Here is a 17,920-nt window from a genome sequence, read left to right as displayed (position 1 = left end):
CGTTCCCAGCGTGGGGTGAAGGGATGAGAGAGGCGGAGCCTTCACTTGGAGGTGATGAGGAAGAAGGGCTGGGGTCTTCGGCTGCACATGAAGAAAGGCCCAGAAGTGCAGTGGTTTGGAAGGGTCTAGAACAAGGTGACAACCCGACGGACCAAGAAAGCTCCTCCTCTTCCTCAGCTGGTGAGGACAGAGACTGGGGACACCGAATGACCCCAGTGCCCGCTCCGGTGTGGAAAGCCAGCACCAGCAGACCCATGAGCCTGAGGGCTATATTCCCCCTCCTGAGTGTACAGACCCCTAAAATACGTTTCCCATCCTCCATTTGCCTGTAAGAGTGGGCATAGGAGCCCATTCTGGCTAAAGATGTGTCAGAAGAATGGATACCGGGCAGTCCTGGACTCTGAGACACTGTGTGGAGCTGGGTTTAGGTGAGGTGTCTACCGCATGGCGGTGCAGGCCTCTGCCCTCTTAGTAAGGAAGACACTAGCTTCCTGGTTAACTAAGCCGTTGGTTGGCATTCTTGCTGCTACGCCAAACCAAACAGTAGAGAATTCTAGAGCCAGCTGGGCATACGCACGCCTTTAATCCCAGCACTAGGGAGGCAGAGGCAGGAGATCTGTGAGTTCGAGGCCAGCCTGGGCTACAGAGTGAGTTCCAGGACAGCCAGAGCCACACAGAGAAACCTTATCTCACAAAAATAAAAAGACAGAGAGAGAGAGAGAGAGAGAGAGAGAGAGAGAGAAAGAAAGAGCGAGCTCCAGAGCCAAAGCAGGTATCCAGGCAGGAGAGGAAGATGGGTCCTAACTGGACGAACTTTCAGCACTGTAGAGGGTAGAAACCAAGGTCAAGCATGAGGTACACTGGCAGGAGGGGACGTGAGGCCGTGGAAAGGGGTCAAAGGCTCAGGAGCTGTGCAGGTTGGAAGGGGGCTACAGAAGAACCGGGGACACCCACCCCTTCCCCACCCAAACCTCTGACTTCACTTGGGAGCCGGCCTTCTGCGCAGCCCTGTACATTTTGTGTGCTAATCTGATACCGATTACTGGACCGAAGCCCAGGAGAACGGGGTGAGCATCTGGCAGGAGACACGGATACTCCAAGCACGCCGCCATCCCTCACACTGCCCTTTATCCACCCAGCGGATAGTTCAGGGCATCTACCATGGTCCCAAGTGTCCCAGGTGCTGGGGGTGACATGGAAGGTGGCACCCCAACTCCCACCGCTTGTATCGCTTACAATGCTTAGCTGGACGGACAATATAACGGCTAGGGGGCCGAGGAGGAAGGCAGGGAGGGAGAGGAAGCAGGAATTAAGTTCAAATACAGTAATAGCACTAAGACGGCCTCGTCGTCATGGCCAGGAACGATGATTTTATACAGCCGTTTGTGGCGTGTTTCACTTTCAAAGTGCTGCCATGTATCAGGGACAGCACCGTTATGAACTTCCTGGATACGAACACGGACATGCCCCTGCGTATGCCCATGAGTGACTGATACAGGACTGTGGCTCCACAGCCCGATAGCCAGATGGAGGTGTCTGGGACACAGACACACGGGGAGGACCCTCTCAGCCCAGCCCTTCTTCAAGCAGGGCCGGGAAGGGCCAGAGCCGCCAGTTCTGGGGATTGTCAGCAACACCTCCCAAGCTGCCCAGCGCTATCTGGGCAGGGGACTGGGTCCTGCAGATTACTGTAGAGTCTCCTCTGGCATCAGGAACTGGCGGGGGACAGGGCAGGGTGACCAGGGGCCCTCCACCTCCTGTCCCACCCCCTGCAGGCACACAGGGTGGGGTGGGGTGGGGTGGGGTGGGGTCTGGTGGGCTTTTTCCAGGCTGACGAAGCAGGACCGGCAGGGCTGGGCTGGGACCATCACGGACAGCCGGGAGAGATGAGACCTGACCCTGGGCCTCCACGGCCGAGGACAGGGCAACCGGCGGCTCCACCAGAAGCCGGTGGCAGAGGTCAACAGTGCCCCACCTCACATCCTGTTTTCAGAATGTGGGGCTCCAGCACGTGCTATTTGCTTGGATTTTATCCAGGGTAGCACCCCCACCCCCCAGGCCTATTTCTAAGGGACCCTACAGGAGGATGGAAATGTCCAAGGGCACACCCAAGCTGGAGTTAACCAAAAGTTTTTCCAGGCTGGGAGAGACCCCTGACTGAGCCAATGGGAGAGAGGACATTTTCCATTAGGGACCCCCTGTCAACAGAGAGAAACCCACGCAGGTCTTTGTGACTGACTCGGGGAGAAATGGCACACAGGACATGAGGACTCAGCGACCTTCCCCTTCGCAGGAACAAGCATAGCCGTCCTCCAGGGCTGGCCCCTCGGCCCCCCAACAAGACCCTGGGGAAGTCCAGCCCGGCTAGAGAGGACAGTTCCCTGGCGTGCTATGAGCATGAGTGTGAGGCCAGGGTCTGCCATTCACTGACTACACATCTGTGACTCACTAAGTCTCTGTTTCCCCAGCTGTGAACGGTGTCCCCACCTGAGTGCTGAAGACTGTGCTAGACCAGAGGGACAAAGAAAGCATCTCAACCTGGACTACCACCTCCTCCTGCCCAATCAGGTCCCCTGTCATGGATCTTCCTAATTACAATGGCAGCATATCCCCGCTCCCAGATGTTGGGAGACACTCAATGGAGAGCCCTTGGTGGAAGCTCTGACTGCTGCTGACCTTAGGAAGCGCCATGCTCCTCACAGGCAATCTAGAAATTTCTGGAGAGACCAGAGCCTTTGCTTAACCATGGGAGCCAGCCACACTCCACACCTTCCTGCTGGCCACATGGAGTTCTTCCAGGCTCAAGGCTTTGGGTTTCTGTAACATAGTGGAGACCTGAGCATTAAGATGGGCAGCTGGGTGTGGTGATACATACCTAATGTCCTGGCACTTAGGAGGCTGAGGCAGGAGGATCAACTCTTCCAGGGCAGCCTGGCCTATATAGTAGCAGGCTCCAGGCCAGCTTGAACTACACAGTGAGATTCTGTCTCAGAGCAAAAGAAAAAGGATGGACCTTGGAGCTTAGCTGGCTCAGGTGACCAACCCAGAGGTCCTGACCCAAAACAAGCCAAATGGCTCCTCCAAGGTGGAGTGTGGTAGAGCCAGAGCCAAAAGCCATCAATGTTTGCTGCCTCCCAAAACTCAGATATCTGCCTCTGGCTCCTTCAAAAGGGGGTCAGTCAGTTGTGTGGACCTAGTCCTCAGTTTGGGGAGTCTGTCAGGGGAAGGGTTCCCTGGTTCCCCTGGCTCCCTCAATAAAGGTGTGGTTCTAGTTAACCTCAGTCCATCACCAGATGGAGATGACTATGGGATGGGCATGGGGGGGGGGGGTGTGAAGGCTGAAAGGGAGGGTTGGAAGAACCCAGCAAGGGGTGTGGCCCTGGGTCTGTTCCCAGGGTGGAGCCAGACAGCAGGGTCACCCTGTCCCTTTAAGAGAAGGGGGAGAGCTAGCCCCTCTCAGCCATCCTGTCCTGTCATCCATCCCAGCCAAATCCGAAAAGGAAAATGAAAGAGGGACCAAGAGGAACAGGTCCCAGCTGTCTCCCAAGGTCCTCCGCTCAGCTCTAAGCAGAGGCCCCAGGGTAAGTGGGGTCGGAGGATCTAGAGGCCACCAAGGGTCTACAGGGACGTGGTGTGTTCCGTGTGTCAGCGGAGGTTTACAGGAGATGCTTGACAACCGCTGTCAGGAGGAGGTGCGAGGGGGGGGGGCCGTTCCCATTCCCCTGGGCCGGAGGTAGGAGAGGAAAGGGAGGATCGGGCGCGGGGAGATTCCTGAGAACAGGCTTCTGTGTCAGCCTCCAGTGCTGGAAGGAGTTCTCACGGTGAGGAGGGGGAGGAAGGGGACGGTGGGGGCCCGCCCGGCCTGGCCCTCCCCTTGCTCCCAGGAGTCTCAAATGGAACGAAGAATTCCGGACTCCAGCAGCCGCTCTCGCTCCTAGAAATCATCCTGGCGCCAGGCAGGGGCTGGCCCTGCAGAAGAGCCTAGAGTCTGAGAGATCAGAGGGTCTAGCCAAGCAGGCCCGGGCGGGGGTGGGGAGGGAGCACCTCAACACCTCTCTACGCCCAGATGGAGGGATCCCTTAGCCGAGGATGGACTCACCTACTACCCTCACACTCGGACATTAACTCACTGAACCCCACAAAATCTCTGACCCCTGGTGCCCGCCAAGGTTAGAGATTGCGGCGGGCGTGGAGGGACAGGGGTCCAGTCCATCCCGGCCTCTGACTACCCCTCTCCCTTGTCCCCAGCGTCATGGGAGAGTGGGCGTTCCTAGGCTCCCTGCTGGACGCCGTGCAGCTGCAGTCGCCGCTCGTGGGTCGCCTCTGGCTGGTGATCATGCTGATCTTCCGCATCCTGGTGCTGGCCACGGTGGGAGGTGCCGTGTTCGAGGACGAGCAGGAGGAGTTCGTGTGTAACACGCTGCAGCCGGGCTGCCGCCAGACCTGCTACGACCGCGCCTTCCCGGTGTCCCACTACCGCTTCTGGCTCTTCCACATCTTGCTGTTGTCGGCGCCGCCGGTGCTGTTCGTCATCTACTCCATGCACCAGGCCAGCAAGGAGGCGGGCGGTGCGCAGCCGGCCCCGCCGTGCACGCGCGGGCGCCCCGAGGCCCCGTGCGCCCCGTGCTCCCTGCGCGCCCGCCGCGCGCGCCGCTGCTACCTGCTGAGCGTGGCTCTGCGCCTGCTCGCCGAGCTGGCCTTCCTGGGGGGCCAGGCGCTGCTCTACGGCTTCCGCGTGGCCCCGCACTACGCGTGCGCCGGCCCGCCTTGCCCGCACACCGTCGACTGCTTCGTGAGCCGGCCCACCGAGAAGACGGTCTTCGTGGTCTTCTACTTCGCCGTCGGGCTGCTCTCGGCGCTGCTCAGCGTGGCCGAGCTGGGCCACCTGCTCTGGAAGGGTCGCCAGCGCGCCAAGCTGCTCCCGCCCCCGCCGCCGCCCGCTCCGCCCTCGCAGCGAGCCGACCCCGACCCCTTCGGGCCGCCCGCTTACGCTCACCGCGCGCCGGCCGGCGACAGCGAGGGCGAGGGCGGCAGCGGTCACAGCAAGGCGTCGCTGGCCACCGTGCGTCAGGACCTGGCCATCTAGCGGCGAGGCCCCGGGCCGAACCTTCAGCACCGAGGGGGGTCGGTGGAGGCAGAAGCGAGAAGTGGCTTCCGCGAGACTGCGTAGGACCCTGCCTGAGCTGAAGATGAGCAGAGGGGACCACACCCCCCACACCCCCCACAGCAGAAGATGAGGGACCGCCGGGGTTCGGGTCGGGGTGGCGTCGCACTTCCTAGTGCTGGTTGCCGCAGCGAGCTGGGGGTGCTTTGCATCAGGGGGGCTCCTCTGTGCTGTGTTCCCAGCCGGAAAGGGAGGATGCCAGGAGCCTTGAGAGGAAGCGAATGGGCCAAGGGCAGTGGGTGACCTGATTGTTGTATCGGGGGGTGAAATCAGCAGGGATGGCAGCATTCCCAGGTCCCCTGCTTGTTCAGAGAAGCTCACTTCTCTGTGCACACATACATGCACACCTGGATACACTGAGATGGGTTGGTTGCTTGTGCACATTAAACCCCTGTGGGCTGTGTGTGTGCTGCATGTGTACCCCCCCTCGGAGGGGTCCACACATGCCTGTGCACACAAGCGTACGCCTTCCAAGTAACAGGAGGTACAGACCTGTGTTCGTGCATGTGTGCACAGACATGCCCACGGATGTCCTGGGGGGCTCTGTGCGCGTGCATGGATGCATGCCTCCTGCGTAAGCTCTGTGTACACACCTGTACACACACATTCTGTGTGTGCACCTGCTAACACTGTCGTTCACTACCAGAACCCAATGCTAGTGGTAGCCATAATGGCTTCCTCCCTACTGACCTAACCCTGCCGCCTGTGAGGGCATCAGTGTTCCCCCACAGGAACGGGGTGGGAGCAGAGTGGGAAGATAAAGACAGGCAGTGGTGGTCTTTCGGCTTCCATCTTCACTCTTCCCACCCGCGGCCACCATAGTCTGTAAACAAACATGGCTGAGGCCTTTCCATCCTTAGGGAAAGCTGCCCCAGAGACAGATAGGTCCCTAGGTCCCCTTACAACTAGCCATTCTTCTAGCACAGACTTTGAAAGAGTTGCCACATGGCTACTTCACCCCCCTCCTTTTTTCTTAAATATTCTATTTAATTTTATTTTATGTGCACTGGTGTGCGGGTGCTGGATCCCCTGGAACTGGAGTTCCAGACAGCTGTGAGCTGCCATGTGGGGGCTGGGACTTGAACCCGGGTCCTCTGGAAGAGCAGCCAGTGCTCTAAACTGCTGAGCCGTCTCTCCAGCCCATACTTCATCCCTCTCTGTCCTTACCTCACCCGCCTTCCTCCTTCATCGCCTGGGTGGCCACTCTTAATTCACCAGGACCAAGGGATCGATCCTGACCCAGCACCTCAGGCTCTGTCAGATCTGTTGCCCAGGCCCTGCCTTCAGCCACCACACCCCAAGTTGCCTTCCCTCTGTCCATGTACCCATCCCCCTCCTGAGGGCTTTCTACCAAGCCTTACTTAGCCCTTGAGAGGTCCCTGTCCTTGGGGTGCAACCAGCCCTTCCCCCAGGCTTCCTGCTCTGCCTTGGCTAGGCCTCCACCACCGCCATCTGTCACGCCAGGCTGAAGTTTCTGCCCCAAACAAACACCATGCCCACTTCTGATGCCAGTTTTAGACATGCCCTCGGGTACAGTCCTCGCTCTCTGAAGCCCTGACCCCCGCTGCCTGCCTTTGCCTTTGGTCTCACTGGAAGAAAACAAGCGCCCCCCAGCAGGGGCTTTCCGTGCCCTAAGCTGGAGTCAGGCACCCCATACCCCACCCTTCTGCTGGATGGTTGCACTGTCTCCTGGGCATGGCATATAGTAGATATTTGGGGGGAGAAAAGAGAGGGTTCTCAAGGCCCACACCATCACCACGCTCATGTCTACGCTCCCGGTGGACATGCCTGGCTACAGCCTGGACCCCTCCACACAAGCATGTGGGTGTCCAGCCGTTTTCCAAAGATAAGTCACTCAATGCTGGTTCAAGGTCAGCATCGTTCAGTACAATTGTACATGAAGCACAATGTAATTTTTTTTGTTTGGTTTTGGTTCTCAAGACAGATTCTCTCTTCATAGGCCAGGCTGTCCTGGAACTCACGAAGATCTGCCTGCCTCTGCTGGGATGAAAGGCCTGTGCCACTGCGTCCAATTTACAGTGTAATTCACATTTTCCTTTAGCCATTAAAAAAAGGGAAAGGAAGCAGCTGAGACCTGATGTCGGTAGTCGTTTCTTTTACCCCAAACCGCTCCGTTTCCACGCGTCGTCAGTGTTCAGAAGCATCACAGAGAGGTGTCCCATTCTTCCTCTCACACAGATCCTGTGTGAACTTCACACGCTCAAACCAGCCCATTCAGCACCCATGGCTTAGTGGCGGCCACACGCAGCACAGATGCAGATGTTGGGCTGCAGCACTGATCCAGATGTTGGGCTGTCGGGGCTGCAGCAACTCTGGTGGGAAAGACATCAAAAAAAAAGATAAGGGGAGGGTGATGCCCCTGAGGAGGTGACCCTTCAGGGCTCAGTCACGAAGCTGTTTCCGAGACAAGCCTTGAGGTGGCCAGTGCCAGAGCCCTGAGGTGGAGATGTGCCAGAGCCACCAAGGAGACTAATGTGGCCGGAGTTGAGCGAGCAATGGTTGTGTGGTGCGGGTAACCAACGACCTAGAACCAGTTCTGCCTTCCTTGGTTGTTCTGCTCCACAGCTGGCTCTACCACCCAGTGGGGCCACCTCTACCAGCTGCCGTCCCGCCCATCTTCAGTCCTCAGTCACCTGTGTCACCCACCATCTCCCGTGTGTCCTGCAGAAGGCGCCCGCCCAGGGTCAGCTGTGCCTAGAGCTCGCTCCCCCACAGCCTCTGTTCAGGCCCTGCTAGCTCCCTCTAAAGACCTGTCTCGCCAGCTTAAATCCCCCTTCGGGGTGGAATCCTGCCCCTGCTACCCCTGTCCCGGCCTCTGCAGCCTCACCTTCTCCGTACTCACTCTCACAACCAGACATGAGCTGCTGCTAAATTCTGATTGCGACTAGCCACCTAATCACCCCCGCACCCCACCTAGTTCCTGCGGGGGTGGGGGAGCGCTCACCCATGAAGATTCCGAGACTCATTGGGGAAACGCCTCCAACTGGGGTTCATAGCACCCTCCGAGTCCCTCCTTACGGAAGATTGGCCATGGCACCGCACAGAGCTTCTCAGCTAGGGGTGCACCTGCCCCCCCCCCCCGCCCCGGAGGACATTGCCACAGTCTTCAAGGAGGCATGAGGAGCATCCCAAGAGAGGAGAGGCTGCTGAGGGCGTTCGGTTTGCTGGAGTGCTTGCTTGCGGAGGGTGCAAGAAACCGTGGGCTTGATCCCCAGGCATGGCGGTGAATGGCTGTGATCCTAGCACTTGGGGGGAGTGGAGGGCGGGGGGAGATCATAAGTGCAAGGTCAGCCTCGGTTATATAGTGAGTTTAAGGCTGTCCTGGGACACCTGAGACCCTGTCCAAAAACAGAGGGGTGGGTGTGGTGGAGCAAGCTAGGACTAGAGACACAAAACTGTAATCTCAATTTGAGAGGCTAATGCGGGAGAATCTCAAATTCCAGGCTTGGCTGGGCTACACAGCAAAACCAACATAGAACATAGCTGTTAACCATTGTGAGTGCTCAGGACAAACTCTCACAGAAAAAAAAAAATTCACCCCAAATGTCACTACTAGACCTAGGTTACATGGAGAGACAATGTCTTAAAAAAAAATTAAGGCCAGGAGGTGGTGACACGTGTCTTTAATCCCAGCACTCAGTGGCAGAGGCAGGAGGATCTCTGTGAGTTTGAAGCCAGCCTGAACCACAGAGTGAGTTCCAGGACAGCCAGGACTGTTTCACAGAGAAACCTGTCTCAAACAACAACAACAACAAATTTAAAAGGCCAGATGTGGTGATGCACACCTTTAGTCCCAGAACTTGGGAGACACAGCAGGTGGAGCTCTGTGAGGAGAGTCTAAACCAGTCAGGGCTACGTCGAGAAACCTGTCAAAAAAAAAAAAGAAAGAAAGAAAGAAAGAAAGAAAGAAAGAAGGAAGGAAGGAAGGAAGGAAGGAAGGAAGGAAGGAAAGAAAGAAAGAAAGAAAGAAAGAAAGAAAGAAAGAAAGAAAGAAAGAAAGAAAGAAAGAAAGAAAGAAAGAAAGAAAGAAAGAAAGAAAAATGTCATTGGTGCCACAGCTTGAGAAACTGTTTCACAGAGATGAACTGTGGATCAGTAAAGACAGCCCATGAGGAGCAATTCTCCTCAGGGAAGATACTCTGTCAGAAGTTCCTCATCAATATAGGGGTCTCTTCCAGATTGTCATGGTGATGACATCCTGGTAGCATTTTGTGGAAAGGGACTAGGAACCTCAAGATATCATCTCCCAGGTTTTTTTTTTTTTTTTTTTTTTTTTTTTTTTTAAGTCACAAGTGTTGCAGAGACAGTGTAGTCTGTGGTAAAACGTTTGGCATGTGGGCAGAAGAATCCGCATTCAGATCCTCAGCATCCACTTAAGCATGCTGGGCCCCACTGGTACACGCCTGCAATCCCCATGCTGGGATACAGAGGCAGGGGGATTCCTGTGGCCAGCCTGTCTAGCCACATTTGTGAGTTTCAGGCTCAGTGAGAGAGAGAGACCCAGCTGAAAAGATAAGGTAGACTCAAGTCAATCCAGAGAAAATGCCAGCATGGGTTGGGGAGGGGGGCTCACCAAGTCCCTCCCCCCAGCTGAGGGGTTCAGTTTTCTGGAGTGCTTGCGGAGTGCCTAGCTCCTTGGAGAGGGGGTGAGTTTTCTTCAGGGGTGCTCCAGCCGGTGGCCCTACACCCATGCTCACTCAGGCAGTTCTAAGTAAACTCAGTGGGTTTTTAAAAAAAAACACATGAAGTTGGAGGGGGAGTGGGGGGGGGAGGTAAGGGAAGGAGCTAAAAGGGGTGGGAATGGGGTGGATTTTATCAAAATTCATTATATGCAAGTATGAAATTCTCTTTTTGTTTCGTGAGACAGTTGTTTCTCTGTGTAGCCCTGGCTGTTCTAGAACTCACTCTGTAGACCAGGCTGGCCTCAAACTCGGAGATCCGCCTGCCTCTGCCTCAGCCTCTAGAGTGCCGGGATCAAAGGCAAAGGTGTGTGCCACCACCGCTCAGCGGCAAGTACGAAATTCTCAAACGAAAAATCAAGGTAGAAAGAAGTTGAAGACTTCAAATAGACACAAAATTGTCAGACAAGCTTTAAAAATATTTTGTTACAGGATAAATAAGAGTGTCCACAATATGAATGTGGAGGCCGGAGGACAACCTGTGGAAGTCAGTTCTCTCCTTCCGTCATGTGGGTCCTGGGGCTCACACTCAGGTTGCCGGCAGGGTGGCAAGCTCCTTTCCTGGCTTGGCCTCCTCACCAACCATCTCAGCCACACGACGTTTGGAATGTCCTGTTGGACATTTACACCGTGGAAAACCACTTTGAGCGGCTGGGGAGATGGCCGGACAGTTCAGCATGCATTGCCCTTCCAGAGGACTCAAGCTCTGTTCCCAGCACCCAGGGCAGGAGGGTCACATCTGCACCTAACCCCGTCTCCAGGGGACCCGCCATCTTCTAACTTCTGGAGGTATCTGCATACACAAAGACACACCGACACGTAAATAAAATAAAAATAAAATTGTATAACACTGTCGGTTTACCTATTTTGTGTGTGAAACAATGTTCTCCGTTTTATTTCTTGGACATTGATATGTCAGTTTTTAGATCTACCCACACTCTAATTTTCCTGGGTTTTGGTTGTTTTGTGTTGGGGACGGACAGATTCCAGGACCAATATAATATATGCTGGACAAGGACTCTGGCATGTTAATGCAGCCCCCTTCCTGGGTTTCTTCTCTTAAGGTATTTATTAATGTACGGAACTTGCCCTCTCTTTGTTCCTGGTCTACACTGCCATGTGACAATAATCTAGTTTTTGGTTTTTAGGGCAAAGTTTTACTCTATAGCCCAGGCTAGCCTGGAACTTGCTGTTTGTAGGCCAGGCTGACCTTGAACTTGGGGGTAATTCTCCTGCCTCCCAGGTGCATATATTGGTTCTTGGAAGCGTATGTCCAAGTATGTTACATTTATTCAACTAAGTAACCATGTTAGAAAATTACTAGGGAAGAGGTGTGGTCCAAGGCGCCGCCGCTCTGAGACAGTGAGATAAGTGAGCGGCTGCTGCCACCTAGCGGCTGCCCTAGAAATGGCTAGGGCCTCCAGGGAAAGCGCCCTTTGGCTCTCCTTGCTAAGGCTGGGGAGGGAGTGGGTGGGAACCCACCCCCAAGCACCATCACCTTGGGGTGTGTGATGCTTCTGGAGCCTCAGGAACCCAGTCAAGAACCCTGGGTTAAGGAGAAACCCTGAGTGCTGACCCCCCTCTCCTGCACTGCCACTGGGTGACCCTGGGCAAGGACAGCGGCCTCTCGGCTGGGATGTACAGCCGTAAGGAACGGAAAGCTCACACCCCAAGCTCCGCGGCCGCCAATCAGAGCCTCAGAAGGGGGCAGGACAGTCCTTTCTAGCTCACACTGGCTCCTCACTCTCCTGCTGTTAGGGCACCTGGAGCTCAGCTCCAAGATTGTGTGAACATCGAATTCGTCATCTGTCGCTGGGTAACTTCAGTGTCTAGGGGCTCTGAGGCCAGGGGCTGGCTTCCTTTCTCAGACCGTGGAACGGGCCATTTCTCCTCCTGCTCCCCTTCCCGGTCAGAGTCCTCTGCTGCGGACGAGACTCTCCCCGGCCCCAGTTTGAGGGCACTGCCAGATCGGGCCTATCTCAGATCTCAGGGTCTCTGGAGACCTGGACCCTGTCACAGGGCAACTTAAGGCACTGGCCAAGCCCTTGGCACTTGAAATTTGTGCTTAGCCCTTGGGGCCCAGAGCCTGTGGAAAGCCCCCATCTCGAGTCCCCTGCCCAGACAGGGAGAGGAGAGGGTGGAGGCAGAGAGGCAGAGGCATCGTAGAATAAATAGAACTTTATTCTTTCTCCAGTAGATCTCAGTGGAAACCCAGCAGTAACAGGTACACCGGTGGGTTCCGGGGTGAGACCCCACCCAGGCAGGAGGGCAAGGTAAAGCCTGTTCCCCCGGCCCAGGGGTGTAGGGGGAGGGAGGGGACCCCCTGGAGTCCCGTCCTGCGGGGCAAGGAGGGGGGCACAGGTGAGGGGCAAGAGGGGTTGTGAGTAGGCCAGGGAAATGAAGGAACTCAGGCCAAGTGTGTGTGTGTGTGTGTGTGTGTGTGTGTGTGTGTGTGTGTGTGTGTGTGTGTTGGAGGGCCCCATGGGGTGCTGGTGGCTATGAGGCTGGGGGCAGGGGTAACCTGGACCCCTTAGCCAGCCCCTTCACAGTGGGGCTGGGACTTAGATGAAGTGAGCTCTGGTGGGCAGTGATGAGTAACACCCTACTCATCCAAAGGGCCCTCTCCTTCCCCTTCCCCTGCTTCTTGGTGGGCAGAGGCAGGAGCCAAAAGCCAGGCTCCCCTCCTCCCAGGGGTAGCTGCCCAAGATGCCCACACCCAGTGGCTGGGCAGAGGAAGGAAGGAGCTGCTCCCCGCACAGAGGAGAAGGCGGCCTTGGAAAGTTAGTATTTCACAGTATTAGAGAAAACTGAGGTGGAAAGGCTGGGGGGTGGGGAGCATCCACCAGGACAAGGGAGAAGGGGAGCCCTTCAGAGCCCTGCCCATCCCCCAGACCCACCCCTTCAGCTCTAGATCCAGCTCCCCCAATACACAGCACAAATTCCTTCAGTATAAATGTGCTTAAAATGAAAATTCTTATTAAAAAAAAATCAAAACAAAAAAATTAAAATAAAAACAAAACCAGCGAGAATTAATATCTGGGTTGGTACGCAGGATATGTACAGGGGGTCTCCCCCACCCTGGACACCCCCCCCTGTCACCATCGGAAGCAGGGGCAGGTTCCCCAACCGGGGAGCGATGGCTTGAGTTTGGAGGACAGGGAGCCAGGTCCCGGCGGCGTTTGCTGGTGATGAAGACGTGGCGGGCGAGGCAGGTGCTTAGGGGCTCAGGCCCAGGTCCTCACATGGCTCAACACCTGGCCCCCGATGCCAGCCCCGGCTGCCGCCGGAAGAGGGCAGTCCATCTTGGGTCCAGGCCTCTGTCCACAGAGAACTGCCTCCACCCTCCTGTCCCCGCACAAAGTTCCCAGTTCTGTCTGGGAGGACGCGGCGCAGGCGGCGGGGGACCAGGGCTGATGGGTCACGTGGCCAGTAGGAAGGCAGAGAAAGCCAGGGCAGGGGTGAGGGCTGTCCATGTGGAGGTCATGGAGACTGGGTGGCGGGGCTGCTTCTGTGGGAGCTGGGGCTGAGGCTGGGGCTACAGCTACCCGGAGGGGGGGCCAGGCCTCCCCCATCTCGAGTTCCGCCCCCCGACTGTCCGCTTAGAGTGTCCAAGCCCTCAGAGTTCTCCAGCATTTCCTGGATAAGTGGTGGCATGGAGCCAGGGATCTCCATCTTCAGCGTGATCACTCGCTCGGCTCCTGCGAGGAAGGAGGTGGAGGTCAGAGACTCACCCAGCCGGGAGGGCCACAGGGCGAGGGGACCAGCGCCATCCACAGGGCATCTCTACCACGCACTGCGCTCAGGGCTGGCACTTGACCCAAGCCAGCTCTCTTGAGCCCGGAGCGGGGCGACTGGGCGAAACATTACAGACCCAGGCTTCTGCTTGTCTGGGTTGGGCCCTGGGTGGTCCCCCTGCGCCTCAAGTCATGGATTATACAGCGGACGCTGCCGAACGCCATCACTGTCCCCTTCCTCACAGGAAACTGAGGTTCAAGGCTGGCAGAGCTGGCGGGGGGGGGGGGGGGGGGGAGTGCTGCTCACAGACTACACCCACAGGACCTGTGAGAGTGGCACGCCCTGAACTACCAGGGAAAAGCGTCAGCAGCAAGAGCCACAGCCTAGACACAGACGGGCACGAGCCAGGTTCAGATGAGGACACCCGGAGACAGACACCAAGACATGAGGTGCCAGCGTGGCTGTGGGTAGCAGGTCCCAAGCCAGTCCCGAGTGGGTCTCCCTCCTCCGCGCCAAGGAGACTCACCCTTGGCGCTGATGCTCCGAAGATCCGTGATCTTCATCAGCATCTTGGGGAACATGTGGGGACGGCTGGGCCTCCGTTTCCGGACGTAGACCTTCAGCGCCTCCAGCAGCGGCTCCTGCAGCATGTCCACCTTGTCTGGCTGCTCCAGGTCCTGCCGATCTGATCACAAAACCGCCCCTGAGCAGGAGGCCCCCCGCCCCCTTCCCCCACACCTAGCCGACTCCACCAACCAGGTATACAACTGCATTCCCAGATACGGCCACTTGGGGGCGGGTCCGCCCAGGCCACGGAGGGCAGAAGGCTGCGTGTGCGCGCGCGCACACACACACACACACACACACACACACACACACACACACACACACACACACACACACACACACACACAGCCACAAGGTAGGCCAGAGAGGGTCTCTGGGCTGGCAGACAGCACAGAGCCTTTAAACTAAAAAGCAGCCGGGTGTGGGCTGCTCAAAGCTCTCCACAGCAGCTGTGTTGGTGGAGATGGGAACCCCACCCCCTAACACGGGCAGCTCTCCTCTCCTTGTGCAAAGCAGGGAATTCCCAGCAGCTCGCCACCCCCCAGCCATGATCACTATGATGACTGCAGCAGTGTGACATGGCCAGAGCAGAACAATAAAATAACAACCAATATTAACTGGGTCTCATGCTTGACCCTAGAGAAGAGTGTGTGTTGCCTGGGAGAAAACAAGCCCTGGGACCCTTGCCTTGTGCGCCCAGCGACCGGACCTGCCCCTCCCGGCCTCAGCACACCTCCCGAGAGCCCCGGCACCTCACCCACCTCCACAGATGAGGCAGATGGCACTGAGCAATCCAGTCTCTGCATCGTCCATCTCCAGGGGCAGCAGCTGGTTGGCGAAGGCAAAAACCAAGTCGGTGAGGGGGCCAAAGCCAGCGTTGTGCATCTGCGTCCGGTTCAGGGTCAGTCCGTCTGAGAAGGTCATTGTGTCTTGTTCAGGCGTGTACCGCGTGCAGATTCGCAGAATCTGGGTGCAGAGGATGTACGGGTTCGGAGACTGGAGCGCACCCCCCCCCACACACACACACACACAAACCTCCTGCCCCGGCCCCTGGCACACCAGCTCCAGCATCCCCAGAGGCCTCCCTGGCAAGCAGCCAGAGCATGGCTGGCTGGCTGACAGAATTCTCTCCAGTGATGGAAAGGCTCTGTCTGCACCATGCATCGCACTAGCCACCAGCCCCATGTGGCTCCTGAGCACTTGAGATGTGGCTAGTGCGACTAAGCGACCGGACCGAGTCTGATTGTAATTAAATTTAAACAGATGCACGCGAAGCATCGCACCGGGTAGCGGATCTAGGCCATGCCGCCTCCTCGCAGAGAAATCAGGAGGGAAAGGAGTTTCCAGCCAGCCAGAAACAAGGCAGATCTGTCCCCAGGACTGTCCCATTCAGCCCGAACAGTTTGCTCCCGACGGTGCCTCCCACATCTGTGCCCTGGGGACAGGCACATGATACTCCTCGGTTCTTCACCCCGGATGAGTCTGACCCCTGGTCAAGGATTAGAGGAAAGCCTCCTCCTAGCCTTGGCTCGGGCAGTTCTCTCTCTGTTCCTGGTATTCCACTCACAACTCAGGCCGCCAAGTGCTACAGCACTTCCAACACCATGTGTCCCGTCTCGGGCGCAGGCCTTTCGGCTTCCCGCTCCCAGGAACTGCGGCCTTCACATTGATGCCAATATTAGAGGTGGAGCCTGCCTCTCAGGGTCCCAGGAGTGAACACTGCTCTTCACAGGGAGGGGACAGGCCAGCTCTCACCCTACTTCTAGCCAGAACTATCAGGATGCGACATCCACTTAATCCTCCTTGGCCTCCTCCACTGGGCGATAGAGGGTGGCCGTGTGTCCACCTCTGGGCTCCTGACACCCAGCTCAGAGGGGCCTAGGTAAATCTTCCTATGCACGAAATGGACAGGTAGGGTGTGAGCTGATGAGCGGGCGCCTGGGTGACCAGGTGAACGGGAGTACACCCGAGAGGCACAGTGTGGCCCCTCTGGGCAGCAGGCATCTGGATTCTGGGAAAGGCTCAGGAGAGCGGCTGTTGGGCTGAGAATACACCCTACGAGGACAGGAGCGTGGCCAGAGGGCTGGGGCAGACTCTCACCAGGATATCCAGGCAGGCAGCCTTGAGGAGGGTGATCTGGTCGGCGATGGTGAGGGTGGTGAAGCCGGGAAGCTGTTTGGCAAACTCCACCGTCTTAATGATGCACTTGGTGGAGAGTTCACTGAACTTGTCCCAGAGGTCAATGTCCAGAGAGACGCGTTGTTCTGAGCTGTTGTTCTGGGAGAGGCCAGGAGAGTAAGGGCCCCAGCCAGGGCCCCCCCTCCCACGCTTCAGCCCGTCCCCTGCCTGCCCTCCACCCAGCCTTTGCTTCCAGACAGCTGCTAGGAGAAAGGAAGGGGTGGCCAAGGGGGCCCGGGGCGGGCAGCACCCCCACTGGCCAGCGTACCGTAGTGTACTTGCCCAGCTGGCAGAGGGCCGGGAAGGTTTCCTGGTGCGCCTTGCGCACCTTCTCGATGAGCTCCCCGACCTCCGGCGACAGCGGGCAGCTCTCTGAGCACTCGGGCTTGGGCACCTCTTTCTTCTTTTTGTTCCGATCATTCCGCACCGCTGTGGGGGGGCATGGGTGGGTTAGAGAGGCACTGCTGTAGATCGGGGCCAGGCCCAGCCCATGCTGTCCACCAACCACCACAGACAGACAGAGGTATATGTGTGCACACGCACACACACACACACACACACACACACACACACACACGCACGCACACAGCACACACAGCAGTGTGCCACACTAGCCCCCCACGTCCACCAGACTCATCTTAAACCCGAGTCCAGGCCCATGGCTGCAGCTGCAGCTGCACGTGCACACGATGCCCTCGGCCAGCGTGGAGCGCCCTGTCACGCATGCATCTACTCCAGGCCACACTCTAAGAACATGTGCCCGGACTGGCAGACATGCACACCGAGTCCGTGCGTGCGTGCGTACTCCGGGCCTGCCAGGAATCCTTAGTGTCCCAGCTCCTCCTGGCAGCAATCTCCCGGGGGGGATCCCTGAGACTGGCTCAAAGCAGCCGCTCCCTGGGCAGGCAGGGAATAGGGTTCCCCAACCACAGAATGGGGGGCCCTGGCGGAAGCATCTCTTGGCCCATTAGCTGGGGCCCTGACAAATCACCGGGGGGCGCTGAGCCGCGCACACACCACTCGGCTTTAAAGAAGCAATGGGGTCGTTACCAGCCGATTATCCCAGACACACAATCACTCACAGGGCCTCGGTGGCGGCTGCTGACGCGGAAGGAAGGAAGGGTGGGGGTGGGGGTCCGGGGAGGGGGTGGGGGGTTGGGGGGGGGGCCTGGCATAATTTGGAGATCACTCATGTCGATTCTGCAAATTCAATAAAGTGCAGGGGAGAGAAGGGAGAGGGAGAGGCAGAGTGGGGGGATAATTTGGGAAGAGAAAATTGCAGCTGTGACAAGACGTTTATCATTCGGAAGCTTTAATTCTATTGAAATGGCAGCTGCTCAGGCTCCGGGGCACAGAGCAGCCAGGGAGAGGGGAAGGAGGGAGAGAAAGGGGGGGGGTGTTGGTGGGAAGGAGAGGGGGTCCCCACCCGCGTCCTGTCCTTCTGCAGTGAAAAGAAGGTGGACCAAGGGGAGAAGGAAGTGACAGCCTTTTAGCGAAAGGTCTGTCCTGCATGTCCCGAGTTGTCACCGACTCCGCTGGGGACAGCCACCACTTCCTGAGAGCGGGACCAGCACTG

At 57.4% G+C, this 17,920-nt stretch overlaps 2 protein-coding genes across 7 annotated transcripts in view; one reads left to right on the top strand and one right to left on the bottom strand.

The window, feature by feature from the left end:
- The first annotated feature begins 3,377 nt into the window (after positions 1–3,377).
- On the top strand, positions 3,378–7,255 carry Gjd3 (gap junction protein delta 3). Its single transcript, XM_042282769.2, has 2 exons — positions 3,378–3,581; positions 4,249–7,255. The coding sequence occupies exon 2, from the start codon at positions 4,253–4,255 to the stop codon at positions 5,084–5,086; it is 834 nt and encodes a 277-aa protein (XP_042138703.1). The 5' UTR covers positions 3,378–3,581; positions 4,249–4,252; the 3' UTR covers positions 5,087–7,255.
- A 4,772-nt stretch (positions 7,256–12,027) lies between these two features.
- Positions 12,028–17,920, bottom strand: part of Rara (retinoic acid receptor alpha) — a 46,573-nt gene continuing 40,680 nt past the window's right edge. For all 6 annotated transcript variants that reach the window (XM_016006986.3, XM_076543335.1, XM_006971815.4 and 3 more), the window contains 5 exons: positions 16,613–16,773; positions 16,267–16,443; positions 14,928–15,132; positions 14,126–14,284; positions 12,028–13,562 (listed from right to left, as the gene is read on the bottom strand). In XM_016006986.3, coding sequence (XP_015862472.1) covers positions 13,345–13,562; positions 14,126–14,284; positions 14,928–15,132; positions 16,267–16,443; positions 16,613–16,773 — 920 coding nt within the window. In that variant the 3' untranslated portion in view covers positions 12,028–13,344. The remainder of the gene's footprint in view (positions 13,563–14,125; positions 14,285–14,927; positions 15,133–16,266; positions 16,444–16,612; positions 16,774–17,920) is intronic.

This window comes from Peromyscus maniculatus, chromosome 8 (assembly GCF_049852395.1).
Source record: "Peromyscus maniculatus bairdii isolate BWxNUB_F1_BW_parent chromosome 8, HU_Pman_BW_mat_3.1, whole genome shotgun sequence".
Taxonomy (NCBI): Eukaryota; Metazoa; Chordata; class Mammalia; order Rodentia; family Cricetidae; genus Peromyscus; species Peromyscus maniculatus.
This window is presented reverse-complemented; position numbering and strand designations above follow the sequence as displayed.

Excerpts from the sequence above, each read along its gene's own strand:
- Gjd3 (XM_042282769.2), top strand. The coding sequence starts at position 4,253 with ATGGGAGAGTGGGCGTTCCTAGGCTCCCTGCTGGACGCCGTGCAGCTG.